This window comes from Octopus bimaculoides, chromosome 9, assembly GCF_001194135.2.
Source record: "Octopus bimaculoides isolate UCB-OBI-ISO-001 chromosome 9, ASM119413v2, whole genome shotgun sequence".
In the NCBI taxonomy this organism is placed as follows: Eukaryota; Metazoa; Mollusca; class Cephalopoda; order Octopoda; family Octopodidae; genus Octopus; species Octopus bimaculoides.
In genome coordinates, this window is record NC_068989.1 from 34,450,003 (window position 1) to 34,469,599 (window position 19,597).

Sequence of the window (19,597 nt, forward strand, 5' to 3'; positions counted from 1 at the left end):
CCACGAAATAACAGCCAAGAGCATAGCCTGCGACGAACGTCTGTACTCAAGAACCCGGCTCGGCATGGAAGCCCTAACATCACGACGAGTGATCGCTCTGCCACACACGCCTCAACTTCTTACATACAGACTGTTCCTATTGTGTACTCAACAAACTGGCAAATTCTTATATGTGTTACTGACTCTTTCTATCTGCTGTATCTCACGCATACACATACATGTATCACTTACACACACTCTTTTCTTTATACGACGGCCTGTCTTTTATTATGTTTTCATTATGTCGCATTCACACTCACACACAGACATACATTATAACGCTACAATAAATATTACTGTTATTCATCTTCTATCGGTTGTGTTCTATCGTCTTCCTTTACTGGCCATTTATGAATTCCCTATGTTATCGAAGTATAACATATATATATATCATTTGATATATTTTTGTGTTCGACCGTATGACGCGTTTAAATAAAAGGAGTCCTGTTTTTCCATTCGTCACCATTTCTCCTTTTGGGTTCGCACGGTCGTTCTTACAATCCTTTCTCACCACTTCGTCCCATGTCTTCTTGGGTCTACCCCTTCAACAAGTACCCTTCACAATTAGAGCTCAGCACATTTTTACACTGCTGTCCTCATCCATATGCATCACATAACCAAACCAGCACAGTCTTCTCTCTTGCACACAACATCCGATGTTTTTCCTCTTAAATCATTTACACTCAGTCATGCATGCACAGACATTACCCATCTAGTGGAGCATGCTAGTTCATTTCTAAGCCTTTGCAAGTCCTTTGTAGTCAAAGTCCATGTTTCACTGCCATATAACATAGCTGACCATACACAGGCATCATACAACCTGCCTTTTACTCTGCGGGAGAGGTTTTTAGTTACTAACAAAGGTAGAAGCTCTCTGAATTTTGCCCAGCCCATTCTTATTCTAGTAACTACACTTTCCAAACTTCTTCCACTACTGCTAACTTGGTCTCCTAGGTAACAGAAGCTATCGTCTATTTCTAAAAATCCCACCAAGTATTTGAGGGAGCCTGTTGTCTGCGCATTTTTAGCACTTTTTGTACCTGCACATGTGCCACACACAAAGACTATATCCTCCATTAATCTTCGTGTGGTACCACTACATCTCTTATGTGTCCAAATCTTGCACTAGGTACAATGTATGGAGTTTCTACCAACAACCTTCTTACATATTGAGCAGGGCCATCTCCCAGAAGGGACTTGTGATTTGTCTGTTTTCCTACTTACTAGGACATTGGTTTGGTTTTTGCTAAATGAACTCTAAGGTTCTTAGATTCCAGACCTTGTTTCCACACCTAAAATTTCTTCTCTAGATCAGGTAGTGATTCAGCTATAAAAACAAGGTCATCAGCATAGAAGAGCTCCCAGGGACAGCTGGTCTTGAATTGCCTGAGGACTAAGATAAACAGGAGAGGGTTGAGAACTGAGCCTTGATGAACTCCTACTTGTAAACTGAATTCATTGCTATACTCACTGCCAACCTTCACCTTACTGGCAGCATCAGTAAGGTGAAGATTAGATATTAAGCATGTGTTAGAAAGAAAACATTCACACAGGAAATACAGTTATTTTACCTCATAACTTTTTGGTCACATGGCCAAGCAAGATGGTATTTAAAGATAGCATTCATTTGTTGTGATACAATAAATACATAACTGGGATAGAAAATATCTTGTAAATTGAAGGGATATGGGTGAGTTTGGGATATGGAAAGGGGAAGGTGATTGAATCTAGTTTGAGTAGAATCTTTTGAAACTGATTCCTATATACATAACCTGTCTCTTTGAAAATTGTAAACTGTTTTGAATAGTTTAGTAGAGCTTCCATGGCTCTAAGAAGTTTAAAGAATTCTCCGATTGCAATTTTTGTTCTTTCTTTAAAGCTATTTCAACCAGCTAACAGGAATAGTGTCTACACTGCTTACACCAGTGGAGTGTTCATCCTAATGGTATTTAGCTCTAAATTATAGCTAAGTGTAAGGGATATTCAGTTGTGTTTTAGTTTATAAATACATAACAAACAAAAATAGAAGTGAATCAATGTAACCTGCATCCAATTATTAATGGTGATACATCGTGAAGTTGGAGTTAATGGATAACGTTGGTACTGTTTTTCTTCTTTGTGTGTAAAAAGAAGGCATATCAAAGTTAAGAATTCTCTTTCAGTTATAAACAAGTTGTGCTGCCAATTGAGAAGGAGAAAATACCGTAGACAGTAAAAGATGAATCCATTATGTCGACCATATCGTATAAAGTAATTACGCGGCCAATCTGAAAAATGAAGAAATCAAGATAAGTCTTTTAAGAAATGCAAAATGGTTAATATTTTCCAGTATTTTGAACACACTCTCTCTCTCTCTCTCTCTCTCTCTCTCTCTCTCTCTCTCTCTGTCACTCACTCACACACACAAACTCTCAAGGATTTGAAAGGCTTGCACCACAGCATCTTAGTAGGAATAAATAGAGCCAAACAAGTTTTATTCTTCATTTGTCAATCCTTCGTCCTCTCTCTCTCTTTCCCTCTGTTGCTCGCACATGCACATACACACATCATTTTAATGTCAAATTCTCACAGATTGGAAAGGCTTGCAACACAGCATCTTACTATACAACAGTACCAAAATTCTTAGGAGGAATTTTAAAAGAAACTAAATCCTAAGAGGAATAAACAGAGCCAAACAAGTTTTACTCTTCATTTGTCAATCCTTCGTCCAACAGGAAATAATGTTTGATAGCCAAACCATCAATTATTCCTCATCTATGAATAAATTTGGTAACATTATTCAATGTAGATCAAAGTATCTTTTTATATTCAAAGTAGAAATGATTTCTTAACAGTATAAGTCATTAATGAGCAGTTTATAAAATTTACTTCAGGGGAAGATGAATTTAGGAAATGACATATTGTTAGGCTTGCCATATCTCCCAGTTTGACTCAAATTAACAAAGTTTGAAATTCTGTCCTGGTTTTTTGGAAATCTGGAAAAATTTTCTTTTATGATTTTTAACCTGCATTGATAACAAAGACACAAGACCTTGATGTTAGTTAGTCTTTAATGTATGAAGAAAGGAGAGACCTGTGTATGTTTTCCTCTCTTTTCTAAATTTAAAGTCATACAAATGTGTAGTGATCAACTGGTCTTACACCATATTTTATATTTCTGCTTGTTTCTGAAATTTATTGTCACATTGATTCATTAAAATTTTTTACTTATTTTAACATTAATCAAATTCATTTTTTCCTAATTTTTACTATGCTGAAAAGAGCATAAAAGATCTTTAGGATGATTACCCTTTTCTAATTAAGTTTTGTGTAGACATGGTTAAATATGACTACTGTTTCCCAAAGTCCTTTCTGCTACATTGAGATAGATGGGATATTGAAGGCACAAAGTAATGTTTGTTGCTAGTTCATCATCATCTTTTTTTTCTTTTTTTTTAAATAACTGAACTAAAAGTTCTCATGGCTTCTAAAGGTACCATATTCATACCATTTTTCAGGACTTGTGTTTGAAGACATCCCATCATTCCTCAAATTTTGCAGCAGAACTTTTTGAGTCTATACAGAGCAGACAAAATGTGAATGCAATTTCACCAATGGTGAAATGTGAGCTTGCTAAAGACCTAACAAGAACAAATTTTGTGACAACTTCTATGGATGCTTCAAAATGCAAACATTTTTAAATGATACCTACCATTATTCAATACTATATTCTTGGTGAGGAGGTACAAATGAAACTTTTGAATATTATTTTATATTCTTATACTTTTACTGATTACAGTCATTTAACTGTGGTAATGTGGGAGCACAGTTTTTAATGGTTCATTTGATCATATTGACCTAGGTACTTATTTCTGAAAGCTTGTTACTTGTTTTGTATGATCACTTTTTGCCAAACTGCTAAGTTATGGAATATAAACAAAAAAGAAGCTAAATACTGATGTGGACAAGAACATACATACATACACACATACACAACATACATACAAAACATACATACATACATAACAATATACATACATACCTACATGAATAAACAACACACACACACACACACACACACACACACACATCATGGACTTCCATACAATTTCCATTAATCAAATTTCTTGAACAATAGGTGCAGGAGTGGCTGTGTGGTAAGTAACTTGCATACCAACCACATGGTTCCAGGTTCAGTTCCACAGTGTGGCACCTTGGGTAAGTGTCTTCTACTATAGCCTCGGGTTGACCAAAGCCTTGTGAGTGGATTTGGTAGACAGAAACTGAAAGAAGCCTGTCGTATATATGTATATATATGTGTTTGTGTGTCTGTGTTTGTACCCCCAACATCGCTTGATAACCGATGCTGGTGTGTTTATGTCCCCGTAACTAGTGGTTCAGCAATAGACACCAATGGAATAAGTACTAGGCTTACAAAGAATAAGTCCTGGGGTTGATTTGCTCCACTAAAGGCGTTGCTCCAGCATGGCCACAGTCAAATGAATGAAACAAGTAAAAGAGTAAAGAGTAATGTATTGAGGCTTGAGGCTTTAGAAGAAGCTTCTCAAGAAACCACTCTCCAGTGGGACTGCAGCCAGGTAAGATGGCTGAGATCTTGACTGATGTTTTAATCTCAGTTACTATCAAACACATATTGGTGTCAAGACTTGTTGGATTTTGAGATAACTGTAATACAAATTTTGTCGGCATGAAACAAAAAGGCAAGAACAACGGTTTTGCCCAATGTAAAACCAAACTTGGACAGGATCTTGTTGGCATTGGCTGTGGTTCATACATTGTGTACAATTTCTTCCAAACAGCTGTTGGCATATAACCATTTGATATTGAAGCATTTACAGAGAAAATTTTCAAGTTTTTCACATATACACAGTTCATGTATCACAGCTAAAGGAACTTTGTAACTCTACCTGACTGGAATAGAAAAAGCTCTTACAATGTGATAATACCAGATTTTTGTCAATGCTACCAGCAGTTACAAAAACTCTTTGCATTTTCCTAGGCTTGAAATTTTATTTTTATTTCCAAAAACATTGCTTGGGATAGATAAAACCAATTTTGAAGAATGTATGTATGGTTTGTTCATGGGCTGGTCAGTATTACCTTTTTAACAAATAATTCATGTCAAAGAGAAGGATAATGTAAATGTAAAAGATATAAAACTAGAAATGTAAAACCTGATTACAAATACAGAAAAAAGAGAAAAAACTGTGAATCTGGACCTCAATATGCAAAGGCCTTGCTGTGAAAGCTTGAAGAAAAACAGGAAGACATTGGAAAAGAAAAGAAGATTAAAATTACTCAAATGGGTCTCAGTTTCAGTTCCTTTTATCTCAGTTTCTACTCCTGTTAGCCCTGGTTTCAATTTTGAAGATTACAGCAAGCCTACATATACTTAACTTTCTTATAGGCATTAGTGACTTAAACTAATTTCATTCTTCTGTGTTTTTACATTAACTGAATATTACTTTTAAAGTATAAAAATGCTTTTCTGTTTCTTCTATTTTTCATGACAAAGCAGATGGAAACTGCTGAAATTGGAAGGATGACAAAGTAAATCCATAATAGTGTATAGTTTTGTTCCTCTGTTTTGAACTCAAATCTTGCCAAGCTAGCTTTGCTTTTTATCTCTTTAGGGTCAATAAAACGAGTACCAGAAATTATTGTGCTTAAAAACACAATGAAATGCTTGATACAGACTTGAACTCAATGCCATAGACACCCAAACATTTGTGAAGCTTCTCTCTCTCTCTCTCTATTATATATAGATGAATACGTTCAACTAACTGTCTACTACAAGCTTCTTCATCGCCAGCATCTACACCAACTTCTCAACGTACACACCAAACCAGCAATGCTAACATAACTTTCTTGACGCTGTTTGTGAAATGCTTCACCAAGGTTAACAACCAATACAACCTGCAAGAACTCCTGTACCAAGTAACTGGCAACAGCATTAAAGCCTCAACTTCTTACATGACATGTGTCTTTCTTCAGCTCTGCCTTGACGCCACGACTTCTTGGTACAGCACTTCAACCATTAGATACGAACTGGCATTTCCCATTCTTGTTCCTGGACTTTCTTCTAATGTCCTTATAAACTCTTTTCTATGCTCTGTATCTCTCGCATTCACATACACATATTTGTATACACACACACACTTTGTTTACACAACGGCCTGTTTAATATTGTGTTTTATTATGTCGCACTCACACACACACACGGACATTCAAGTTGACAACCAATAAAACCTTACTTTTATACCTTTTACCAGTTGAGTCTCTCTCTTTTTCTTGTTGGCACTTAACTCATTTTAACCTCATTTCATTTTTGCTTTTATATTTGTGCCAACCGTGTGATGCGCTAAAGGAGCCATTCCTTCATCACCATCTCCTGGTCGCACGGTCGTTACACATTTTATGTCTATGTATCTCTATATGTTGTCTTTTTACAAATATATAGACTGAACTAAAGAGAGAGCTAAGAGTGTTTAGCAAGAATACAGCAGAGTGTCTGTGATAGATTACAACTCTCAACATATTAATAGAAAATAAATAAATTTGTCAGCTTTCTCGTTTGTTAAAGAAAATTTGGCAAAAATAAAACTTCAATGATATTACTAAAAATATATACTGTTACTGACCTTGTGTTTTCCAGCCTGGTTCTTGTTGGGTTATTATTTTATGAAAAATCTTCAAATTATGTGAAATATTTTCTTTCTTTATCTCTTCAAATTGGGGCAACCATTTCCATTTCGCAACTGAAACCTGACACAACAAATATTCAGAAAAAAAAAACCGTGTCAATTGGAAGTGTAGCAAAAATAATTTCAATGATTACTGATGTGGACTAAGTGATAAGTTTAACATGATGAGATTATTTAACCCTAATCAAGCAAACTTGTGATCAGAGATGTTCTAATCATGACCTTATCATCTTTTTTCCCCCTTATACATAGTGTATTTAGGACTACACTATCCAATGTATACTCATTAAGTGATTCAGGTAGATTTAGCTGCTATTGTTAGCAGATCAAGAGACCATAACATGGTGCCTTCATATACAGTATATTGTTTATGCAAGGCAAAAGGATTTTGTTTTAATACAGTTGAGACTGTATGAGCACATGGTCAGCAGCACTATCTCAAATATAGGTGCAGTACTCTAATATGGTGCACATTTGCATTTTGTATACAATCAGCTACTGTACATATCTGAAGAGGAAACTCAGTCTCAGTGATGCAATTTTAGGTGATGATTGTAAATATGATGCTCTTGTTTAGATCTGGGCCAACTCTGAGTGAGCAGATGTACAGCCAAAAGCATTTGAGCCATAGCCATATAGTACTTTTAGGGAATATACAACTATGGGACTACATTATCTAATATCTTTTCTTATTTAAGATGCAAGGTGTGATTTAAGGAAGATTTAACTACTGTTTCAAACAGATAAAGCACACAAACACACACACACACACCCACACACAGAGGTTCCTTCAATGATGTTAAGGATGAAGATAAGCAATGGAAACAAAATCAAAGAACTTACAGTGTGTGGCATAATAGTTAAAGACTGATCCCAGCCATAGTCTATAACACCCATTTCATTCAACGGCAGTAATATTCGATAAATACAAGACCTTAGATTCGAGAGTAATGTTTCAATCCCAGGCCAATAATTATATAAATCTTCAAAAAGAACCTTCTGCCAATATAGTCCATGATGTGCACCTAACATTTTAGGATGAAGAGTTTTTGTCTTGAGTCTTTCAATCACTAATTCAGTTAAAGACCCTTTGTTGTTGTCATCGTAATCTTGAACCAGTTCCAGTTTATAGAAACTTCTGGACAGCTGCACTGCAAGGGCAAACTCACTGTTATTTCTCTAAAGAAACAAATAAAAAAATACTTTCTATTGTATTTATGTCTGTTTAATTAGTTACACACACACACACACAAATTTATATGTATGTGTGTGTGTATATATATATATATATATATATATATATATATATATATATATATACAAACACATATATTAACCTTAGAATTGTTTATAAATGAATAACAACATTTACTGATGAAAACAATACAATTTTTTGTGAAATCTGTCTGTCCATAACATAACTTCCAGTTTGGTTTACTGCACCCCACTCTCTCTTACTCTCTCCCTGCCATGATTAGTACTGTATTATTTTATCAACCCCTGCAGGATGGAAAGCAAAGTTCAACAAGGCAGGATTTAAACTTTAAAACGTAAACAGTCAAAACAAATACTGCAAAGAATTCTCTGAAGCTCAAAAGATTTGCCAATCCACCAACGAGCTATAATCCATAGTAAAAACATATAGTAACATACCATATCTTATTGGGTCATGTAAGCACCACCAAAGCCTTTCATCAATATAAGTGCAGACACGAGTGTGTGGTTAAGAAGTTTGCTTCCCAACCACATGGTACCAAGTTATAAACACATGGTAAATGTGCATGCATGCATGTATATATGTATATATGTGTGTATGTGTGTATGTATGCATGTATATATGTGTAGGTGTGTACGTTTGTTTCTCCTTTTCATCGTATCATGTGATTACAATAAAATGTCATTCATTTCCAATATTCTGCAAAAACATATCTTGCCATGGGGAAATATTACCTTGCTTGAAAACAGGTAAATTTTGGTGACAAGAAGGGCATCTGGCCATAGAAAATCTGCCTTAATAACCTCTATCAAACGTTACAGTAATCATAATGATGACAATGATGAATAGGTCCATTTAATGTTGGTATGAAAAACTAAATATAAAATTATAGAATAAATTGACTGAGTTCCTTTCAAGCATTGGGCCACACGAAGGCGAAGTGGCTGAGTTCCTTTCGAATGTTGGCTTTCATGGAGGCAATGACCAATTTTGGCATTATATTGTGCTTGGGAAGAAGACCCATCAAGTCGATCAAAATCGCAGTCATGGCAGATACCAGTGTCATGCAAATTGGCATCCATGCCAGTGTAATGTAAAAGCACCCATTACACTCTCAAAGTGGATAGCATTAGGAAGGGCATCCAGCCATAGTAAACCATGCCAAATCAGACTGGAGTCTGGTGCAGCCTTCCAGCGTGCCAGTCCAGCCAACCTATCCAATCCATGCCATTATGGACAACGGACATTAAATAACGATGATGATGATGAAATTAACATAATGTAAAATATTCAATGTATTTACCATCTCATTATCTAAGAGGGGGTGATTTTCAATCCTTTTATATGACTTCACCCAAGCAACAATATTTTCAAGTTGATTTTTTCTCTCTCTGATATCCAGTTTATACAATAACGTTTGGTTGTTCCTCATATAATGTGATGTTAGATCATTGCCGCATACAATAGCCAGCTCAATCAATTCATCTGAAGACAACTGGAATAAAAAGAGCAATCAATTAATTTAAAAAATAAATACTCAGCAACTTTATTGAAGCTTTTTCAGTTTTTTCTTTTCATTTTGTTTGTTTTACTTTATCAAATTCGAGACATGCAGCTAGAGATCCATAATGAACCTGTAGTGGCGCCTAATATCAATTGCTATTTCTGGAGAGTTTATCCACGCATGCGCAGGGACTAGTTCCGGAAGGAATACAGGAAGAGTCTCATGCGCATGCGTAGTCATCCATATCCAAGTGTTCCCGTGCATTTTCACTCTCTTTGCTCGCTGAACTTCGTGGAAGCTAGACGTCACAGTAGCAGCTCTCCGACAACTCAACACTGGAGCTACATAGATAACCAGAGAGGAGAAAAATGACTTCTAACCACGCAACTTCATTGACGGCGTCTCATCTAATCAAAGGGCGACATGCTACCGAATTCCCTCCTAGTGTGAGCAGAATTCTACTGTAATAAAAATATTGTTGTGTTGTTAGTTTAGAGTCTGCGTTCCGTTTTCTTCCTTAAGAAATTTAATGTACGGAATCGGAATACACCTAATGGTGTATAACCACTTCCCTACAAACCAATTGCAAAAATGTTATGTTTAGTACTGAGTGCACTATGTTGCTTTTTTTCATGGCTTAATCAAGTGAGAAAGAACATCCAAGACCGGTGAGAGAAAGGGGTGATGTTGTCCATAGGCAAGAGACATAGCCTGAATATTTCCAATAAAATGGACTTCACTAAAGGTCCCCAAAGATAGCTAGGTGGTGGTATTAAACTGGGTGATAGGTTAAGTTTACTACTCAAGAACAAGAATGGTCATTATAATGACCTTCCACACAGTTTCTGTTGTCCAAATTTCAAAGCTTTGGTCAACCAAAATCTATGGTAGGAGATATATCACCAAAATGTCATGCAGTGGGTTCAAACCAAAGACCATGTAGTCACAAAGTAAACTTCTTAACCACATAGTCATGCTTGCATTCTGATCTGCTGCATATGGAAATGAAAGAAAGATACTGAAAATAGCAAGGAAAAGATGCCAGTGTTGTAATGTAATGGTCAACAAATTTTACCCTGTCATCATTATAATCTCCTTGGCAAAGACACTTGACTATCATCTGCCTTGTCCACCGACTATAAATATGTTCTATGTCAAAATACAGTTCATAAACAAAATTAGTAAAGACATCATATAACCATTGAATGTTTTTTCAGCTTGCAGTGATAATCTCAAAAACTTCTCTTGAGCCAACAGGAGAACCTCTGAGTGATTATTTAGCCTGCCAGAAATAGCAGGTTATACATCCTAAAGAAAAGAAAATAATGTAGTTTCTGATATACAAAAAGATGAGATGGTCACAAGTGGAACACCTTTAATCATAGAAAAAGATGTAACATGACGATGACAACAGCAGTATCATAATTATCATTATTGTGTCTAATGATATCACCATCATAATTATCATTGTGGTGTCTAATTTTTTTCCATGTTTGTAAGGGTTGCATACTATGTCACTATTGGTTTTGGTCCTTCGTCATTTTTTTCATTACATTCAACTTCCTGGGTTCAATTTACATCACTTTATCCCATGTCTTCCTTGGTCTTTTTCTTCTATGCATTCCTTCATCTTGGATTATTTGGCACTTCTTCACTCAAATGTCATCTTCTATATACATCATATGTGCATACCAGCTCAGCTGACTCTCTTGTACACTATATCTGAATCTTGGCATACCTAATTTTTCTGTCAGCCTATTTCTGCTCTATCATTTTTGAAAACTAATATTACATGTCCATCAAAGTATACACATCTCATTCCTTGGTACATCCTTCTCATTCATTGTCTATGTCTTGCAACAACGTAGCATAGCATTTCATAAATATGTCCCATATAAGCTGTCCTTCACTCAGAGACACAATCCTTTTGAAGAAGATCTAAGCAAAAGTAACATCTTTCATTCCAGTCATACTCTAGTTGCCATACTTCACTACTAATTACCAACTGGGTACCTAAAGCTATTAACTACTTCTGAGGTACTCTGAGCATTTGAAAGTATTTAATGGGTGATGCTTTTGATCCTACTCTTCTTGTGAGCTCGTGGTTTACAACTGACTATACAAAATTTCTACCTGTTCCTGTATTTCATAATGTGCTTCTCTTCATAATTAAAACTGCACAGTAACTTACCCCAAACTGCATACCACTACTCTTGATAAATATTCTTACTGTTTGGCTCAGAGAAGCCAGGTCTTTTTCACATCTCATGTACAGTTTGAGATCATTGATTTAGAGCAAATGAGTTATTTTCACCCTGGTTTAGGAAAACTCTTAAACAGAACTGGATTTTCTCAGTATGTTTGTCAGAGGGATTAATACAATGATGAAAAGTAATGGCGGGAACAAGTCACCCTGAAATATTGTCCTGCATATTTTCACATTTCATACAATATATTTCCACATTTCAATTCTACTTCCCATGATATTATTAAAAAACTGTTAATGTTCTCTTTGCTCTCATTCTTTTCATGTCAAAAGCCATTATCTTATACTTTCTTATAATTTATCCAACTAACAGCCAAGTTCTGCATTATCATCCATACCTCACTTAGTATCATGCTATTAATATACAACAGATCAGTAGTTCCCTTTGAGTTCTTTCAGCATCTCTTTTGCTCCTCTGGTAATAGATTCTCTCCAGAAAACTAGACACTTCATCAGATACAGGGCCAGTTAATAATTTCCAGAGTAATGGTAAGCATGTAATAGGCCTATAATTTTTGACTTACCCTTCCATTTCTTTGTTCTTCTGTATTTGCACTGTCTTCCCTTTTGTCATTCATGTTAGAGCTCCATTTTCTACAGTCAGTAAGAAACAGTTTTATAAAGCTGAGTGTGCTGATGAGATGTTTTTTAAACCAGAATTCCTGACACCATCTGGGCCAAGGGCTTTCCAATTTAGTAGTTTTTACGCATCTTTTTCACTTTCTCATCTGTAATATTTATATTCTTTTGTTTTTACCTATTTTCCATTTCACTCTCAAATTTCTGTAACTAATTTGCTTCCCTGTTATGTTGAACCTCTTTACCCTAAATATCTGACCAAAAGTCCCTTGCTGCTTCAGTATTTGGCATCTGATGTTCATTCACATTGTTATTTTCATAATTTCTGAAGGACCTATTTAGTTGATGACTCTTGTAGTTTTGCCTCTCCTTCAAGATCCCATTCTTCAAGCTTTGCAACATAAAATTTTCTTTAAAGCACTCACAAAAAAGAACTATAATTTCCCAAGGAAATCCTTCCCTCAATAGCCAGAAGTAGACAATAAAACAAAAAGTTTTTTTTTAGAAACATTTTAAAATTTATTTATACATTACAGACACATGCATGACTATGTGGTAGGAAGCTTGCTTCCCAACCACATGGTTCTGGGTTCAGTGCCACTGCATGGCACCTTAGGAAAGTGTTTTCTACAATAGACTTGGGTCAACCAAAGCTTTGTGAGTGGATTTGGTAGATGGCAACTTCCTCACCAGGCAACAAGATAGGCTGATGCTCACACATGTGAAGTCTTTCCCAGGTGAAGAGTACACTCCAACATAGGCTACTAGTTAGTGACTTCAGAATTAGGGCTAGAAAAACTCAGAGAAATAAACCATACTGGAAAAGAAGATTATGGAAGCTCAAAGACCAAGCAAACCAACAAAAATTTAGAGACATTCTATTGGAGGCCTCTGATGATAGAGAGGAGGAGAAAGGGACATATAGTTTAGAGGACAACTGGAAGTTCCTGTGGGACAATTTACTGGGTAGGGGGCACTGACCAAATCTGTGGCTGGTGCAAAGTCCGAGCTAAACCAAGAGTGACATGATGGTAGAACAAGGAGATGGACAGCACTATAAAAGCAGAGACAGACCTGGAAAGACTGGGAAAATGGTGGAAGCAGAGCATTATATCAGGGAGCCAGAAGGGAGACTAGGCAACAGGTTTACATAGCAAAAGGAACAGCAGAAGGTAAGAGGTTTGCCAATGTTCTACAATGTAAGGATCAGAGGTGTGAGGTGCTCAGGATTGTAAAGCAATGTATCAGAGAGAATAGTAATGTGATGGGTGAGAAATGTGTGTGAATGGATAATGGTATGCTTGCATTTAGTGACTCAGAGAAGAAAGATGTTTGGAGATGCCAGGTTATTAAATGTGGAGAATGATTGGGAGAAGGAGAGTCATTCAAATATCAAACCAATTGAGGGACCAGCCAGAGGTGATAGTAGTATAATAGATAAGGTAATTAAGGTTATGAAGGCTGGAAAAGCCCCTGGACCATCAGGTATCAGAGCTGAGATGATTGAAATATCCAGTGGTGTGGAATACAGCCTAGTCACTTGCATAGCTAACCAGGTTATTCAGGAAGACATCAACCCCAAAGACTGGTGTAGTAGTACTATAGTTAGCTGCTACAGGGGTAAAAGTGATGCCTTAGATAGAAACAACTATAGAGGTATCAAACTGTTGGACCAGGTTATGAAAATTACAGAGAGGGTTATAGCTCAATTGATTAGGAATAGAATTAAACTAGATGAGATGCAGTTTGGGTTTTTTCTTGGGAGAAGTACCACAGATGCCATCTTCCTAGTGAGACAGTTGCAAGAAAAATATTTGGCTAAAAGTAAACCATTGTACTTAGCTTTTGTCGAACTGGAGAAAGCTTTCGACAGGGTTCCCCACTCTCTTATTTGGTAGTCTCAAAGGAAGCTAGGAGTAGAAGAGTGCCTTATTAGAGCTGTACAAGCCATGAACCATGATGCTATCAGTAAGGTGAAAGTTGGCGTTGGATACAATGGTGAATTTAACGTACAAGTTGGAGTTCACCGGGGATCAGTTGTTAGTCCACTCTTATTCATCCTAGTTTCTCCAGGCCATAACAGTAGAATTCAATACTGGATGTCCATGGGAACTGCTATATGCTGATGACCTAACTCTTATTGCTGAATCTGAAGCAGATTGGAGAAGAAGTTCCAGGTATGGAAGCAAAACCTGGAATCAAAGGGCCTTAAAGTTAACCTAGCAAAAACTAAAGCTGTTGTTAGCAAGAAAGCAGATAAGACTCTCTTTCCATCAGATAAACAACTCTGCTCAATTAGTAGGAAAGGAGTGGAAAGTAATTCCATTTGCTGCACCCAGTGTAAGCTATGGGCGCATAAGAGATGTAGTGGAATCCCAGGTAGTTTAACAGATTAAGGTTGCTTTCGTGTGTGGCAGATGTGCAGGAACAATAAGCACTAAGAGTACATGAGACTTAAACTCTCTCCAATGTCCAGGAGGCTCTCTTCAGGGAGCAGATAGTTTCTGCTACTTAGGTGACCAAATTAGTAACGATGGTGGATACTCTGAAAGTATTGTTTCTAGAAAAAGAATAGGATGGAGGAAATTCAGAGAGCTACTAGCTCTGTTGGTAACAAAAAGTCTCTCTCTCAGAGTGAAAAGTATATTGTATGATGCTTGTTTATGAATGGCTATACTCCATGGCAGTGAGACAGGGGCTCTGAATGCAGAGGACATGCATAGACTGGAGAGAAATCAAGGTAGTATGCTCTGTTGGATTTGCAACATCAGTGTACATGGCCAACAAAGCACAACTGTTTTGAGAAGAAAGTTAGGCATAAGTGGAATTAAATGTGGCTTGCAGGAGAGGAGACCCATGTGATATTTGTAAAAGAGTATCACTGACATACAGTCAATGTCATTCATTTCCAATATTTTATGAAATTAAGTCTGGTCACGGGGAAATATTATCTTGCTGGAAACAAGCGAGGGTTGGCAATTAGAAGGGCATCTGGCCAATGATAAATCTGCCTCATTAAACTCCATCCGATCCAGGTTACCATGAATGAGGATGGTGATGATGAAACAATGATGATAATCACTAGCATCCAACAACATAGTCATTGGATTTGTAGAACTCCAATGAGTAAGTTGTTGAAAAGTGGCTAAAGACAAAGCCTAAACATAATAAATGTCTCTGCTTGCTAAGGAGATAAGTAGCTGGAATAGTGATCTGAAAGTTGACAAAATTTTACAGCTGGCAAAATTTTACAATTCTACATGACCTCTGAAGGAAGATTTTTCTATGAAATCTTGGCAAATATCCAAAATAAAATGCAACAAACTTTTATGCTCAAAATTTTGAATATATAGATTTTAGAAATCAAGTTAGATGGATCAAATTTTAGAATCATTTATTGAGTAAAATAAGTTTTACATTTTAAACATGTAGCCAAAACATACCTGAATGTTTTTTTTAAATTCTTCCTATAAGTGGCTATATGTCTCACATATACAACTAGTTTTGGCCAGTTATCAGTAAATTTAAAGAGAACCAAACAGATGAGAAATCATTTGTTTAAATAATAATTTTGAATAAAGATGGAAAAATACAACTTACGCCAAACATATGACTGACTCTTTCGGTACTTATCAGTCCAATTTGAAGATGTAAAGGTTTTTTTGGAACCTCTCCACAATATTCTAGCTCCATATCATTGTGAATATCAAACAATTTTGGTGGAATACAACAACAGTCTTTAAAAAGGCAGAAATCAGAATCATAACTGAAAATCGCAAATGCTTTGCTATCCAACAGTTGCTTGGCCATCATGTCATCAGCTTCACCTGAGCAATTCACTACTTTACAACCACATTCTGTCAGAGCAGAAGTGAAAATCATATCACGAAGAACAGGCCTTACAATGTCATCACATAACAAGTCTTCAATGCTTATTTCATTGTAAAATACAGATAACATATTTTTAATCTTCCTCATATCCTTTTGAGAACGAGATAACCATGTGTTTAATCTCCTCTTAGTGGTTTCCTTGCATGAACCTCTTGCACCATCAATTAAAAATGTTAGATGGATATCCACAGACTGTAAATTCTTTATCAGAGCAGTTACATAGAGGGATAAAGAGGAATATTCCCCACCATAAAGTAATAGATATTTGTTTTTATTTATGTTTAAAAGATTTGTCATAAACTTATCATAAACCCAATTTGCAAAACAGTAATAATCAACCAGTATTTCAATTCCTTTTTGCTCACGAGCAACTTCAACAAGGTCAACAAAAGTGCAGCACTGTTTTTGGTTCTTGAGACAGTAGGAGAATAACCCTTGAACACCCATCTTTTTTCCTTAGAAAGATTCACCTGCAAAAGCAAATAGAAGTTCATTAATTAAATATTACAAATATTTTGACAAGGCACAAAAGTCCAATATTTTTCAGAAATAAGATATTCTTTCCTACTCTAGGCACAAAGCCCAAAATTTTGGGGGAGGGGACAGTCAATAAGATCGACCCCAGTATGCAACTGGTACTTAATTTATCGACCCTGAAAGGATGAAAGGCAAAGTCAACCACAGCAGAATTTGAACTCAGAACATAAAGACAGACGAAATGCTACTAAGCATTTCGCCCGCCATGCTAACGTTTCTGCCAGCTCGCCGCCTTCAGAAATCAGTTATTATATCCATGTCTCTTTCAAGCAGCATGAGAGTGAATTTACATCAACCAAGAAACCTAATCATAATATCTGCTAGATAGGAGTCTACTAAATTATAATTAGATATTAATTCCTTATGTAAGGAAAAATTGAGATTAGGTGATATCTAGGTTTTCTCACAAGCTATTAGTACATGAACACTGAAATGGCCAGAAAATCAAGAATCAAAAGAAGAATGAAATTTCAACATGCTTGAGGGAGACTCAAGAAGACATGGGGTGAAGTACTGAAGGCCAATCTCAAAATGCTGAGCCTTACGAAAGAGATGACAGAAGACTGAGATATGTGGTGCATTGTTGTGCTCAAGAAAACCTCCCACCACAAGAGAATTGAAATCATAAAACCAAGGTGCCATGTAAAAAGCATTGGTGTGAGTGCTGGTGCCAACTAAAAGGCACCCAGTACACTCTGTAAAGTGATTGGCATTAGGAAGGACAACCAGCTATAGAAACCAAGCCAAAACAGACTATAGGATCCTGATGTAGCCCTTGTCCTTGCCAGTTCCTGACAAGCTGTCCAACCATGCCAGCATGGAAAATCATGATGTATATATATATGTGAGTGTTGTGTATATGTGTGCATGTGCACATGTAAAATTTATTTAGTGAAGTTCATAATCTGGATATGTTTAAAAGCCATGAAGTGTTGGGAATTTTTATATTTCAAAGAAAGTTCTTCTTTTAATTCTTCGCGCATGTCAAAATTCTCATACAAACAGTAATTTATAAAATCTACTCAACAAAGACAACTTTATGCAGTAAGTATTGAATGCTGATCACTCATTTCATTTTCATATTATTGAGACATGCAGTGGATAATGTGTTTACTAAAGATAAGAAAGTCTAATGGCACTGCAGAACAAAAAGTTCTTAATACTTCCTAATATCTATTCCTTCAATACATGTATGCCTCTCTGTCTTTATCAGAAATAAGGTGCAAAGCCACTTTCACAGGCTTTCTAGCATTGTTAAAGGTGTTACAAGTGATGTTGAGTTTTCACATTTCTGAGTCAAAGTCTGCTGGAAAAATGTGGTCAGAGAATTCCAGAGGGTCAACACTCAGGGAATACATAATTGGATAAAGATGTTAGTGCAAGGTAAGAAGAAAAACAAAAATACCTTGTGTATTATGCATATATGCTATGCATAATGCACAAGACATACTTTTGTCTTTCATCGTGCCTTGCACTATGCAGGTGCAGGTATGCCATATAGGTGAAGGCATGGTTGGGTGGTTAAAAAAATTTGCTTTCCAATCACAAGCTTTCAGGTTTAGTCCTACTGCATGGGCAAGTGTCTTTAGCAGGTGCCTTCTGTTATAGTCCTGAGCCTTGAGAGGGATTTGGTGGATGGAAACAGAAAAAAACCATTATCTTTCATCTTTTACCTCTTTCAGTCATTGGACTCTGGCCATGTTGGGACACTATCTTCAAGAGTTTAGTTGAACAAATCAGCCCAAGAACTTATCTTTTGAATCTGATACTTATTTTATCAGTCTCTTTTGATGAACTTCTATTTATAAACAAACAAACACTGGTTGTCAAACAAGGGAGGGGGACAAAGATGCACACACATGTGCAGGTGTGGCTGTGTGGTAAGAAGCTTGCTTCCAAGCCACATAGTTCTGGGTTCAATCCCACGGCATGTCACCTTGGGCAAGTGTCTTCTACTATAGCCTCAAGTTGACCAAAGGTTTGTGAGTGGATTTGGTAGACGAAAACTTAAAGAAGCCTGTCGTATATATATATATATATATATATATATATATATGCTTGTGTTTGTTTTGTCCCCTCACTGTTGTTAGACAACTGATGTTGGTGTGTTTCAGTCCCTGTAACTTAGTAGTTTGGCAAAAGAGACTGATAGAATAAGTGCTAGGCTTACAAAGAATAAGTTCTGGGGTTGATTTGTTCAACTAAAGGCAGTGCTCCAGCATGGCTGCAGTCAAATGACTGAAACAAGGATAAGAATAAAAGAATATGAGATTTGTCTCTTCTAATATATATTATATCAGAAAAGCTGAAAAATATTCACTTCTCAAATTTTCTTTCAACACATTTCTCCTCTGGCATTCATGCACACTAACATGACACATCTAACAAAGCATACTGGCTTTCTTTCTAGCCTATGCATGTCCTCTGCATTCAGAGCTCACATCTCACTACTATGTACCATTGCTATTTGCACACAAGCATCATACACTCTGCCTTTCTCTCTCAGTAACAAACCTTTTGTTACCAACAGAGGTAAAAGCAGTTCTATATTAAAGAGATGAGGATTTATGTACATTTGTTGTCATCTTGTTTGTTGTTAACACAACGTTTCGGCTGATATACCCTCCAGCCTCCATATGGCGTAGTGGCTAAAAGCACAGGCTACTAACCTGAAGATTCCGAGTTCAATTCCAGGCAGTAACATGAATAACAACAACAACAACAATAATAATGAGAGAGGCAAGTGAAATCGAAATCAAGTTAAATTGGACACTAAACTCCACTTGCGAAGACCTGTTGAGGCAAGTGAAATCGAAATCGAGTTAAATTGGACACTAAACTCCACTTGCGAAGACCTGTTG

At 36.4% G+C, this 19,597-nt stretch overlaps 1 protein-coding gene across 6 annotated transcripts in view; it reads right to left on the reverse strand.

Moving 5' to 3' along the window:
- LOC106877133 (uncharacterized) overlaps positions 1-19,597 on the reverse strand; it is a 50,052-nt gene that overhangs the window by 15,956 nt on the left and 14,499 nt on the right. For all 6 annotated transcript variants that reach the window (XM_014925937.2, XM_014925938.2, XM_014925936.2 and 3 more), the window contains exons 2-6: positions 15,909-16,669; positions 9,263-9,454; positions 7,587-7,922; positions 6,681-6,804; positions 2,083-2,306 (exon numbers count right to left, since the gene is read on the reverse strand). In XM_014925937.2, the coding sequence (XP_014781423.1) occupies positions 2,083-2,306; positions 6,681-6,804; positions 7,587-7,922; positions 9,263-9,454; positions 15,909-16,646 (1,614 nt within the window). In that variant the 5' untranslated portion in view covers positions 16,647-16,669. The remainder of the gene's footprint in view (positions 1-2,082; positions 2,307-6,680; positions 6,805-7,586; positions 7,923-9,262; positions 9,455-15,908; positions 16,670-19,597) is intronic.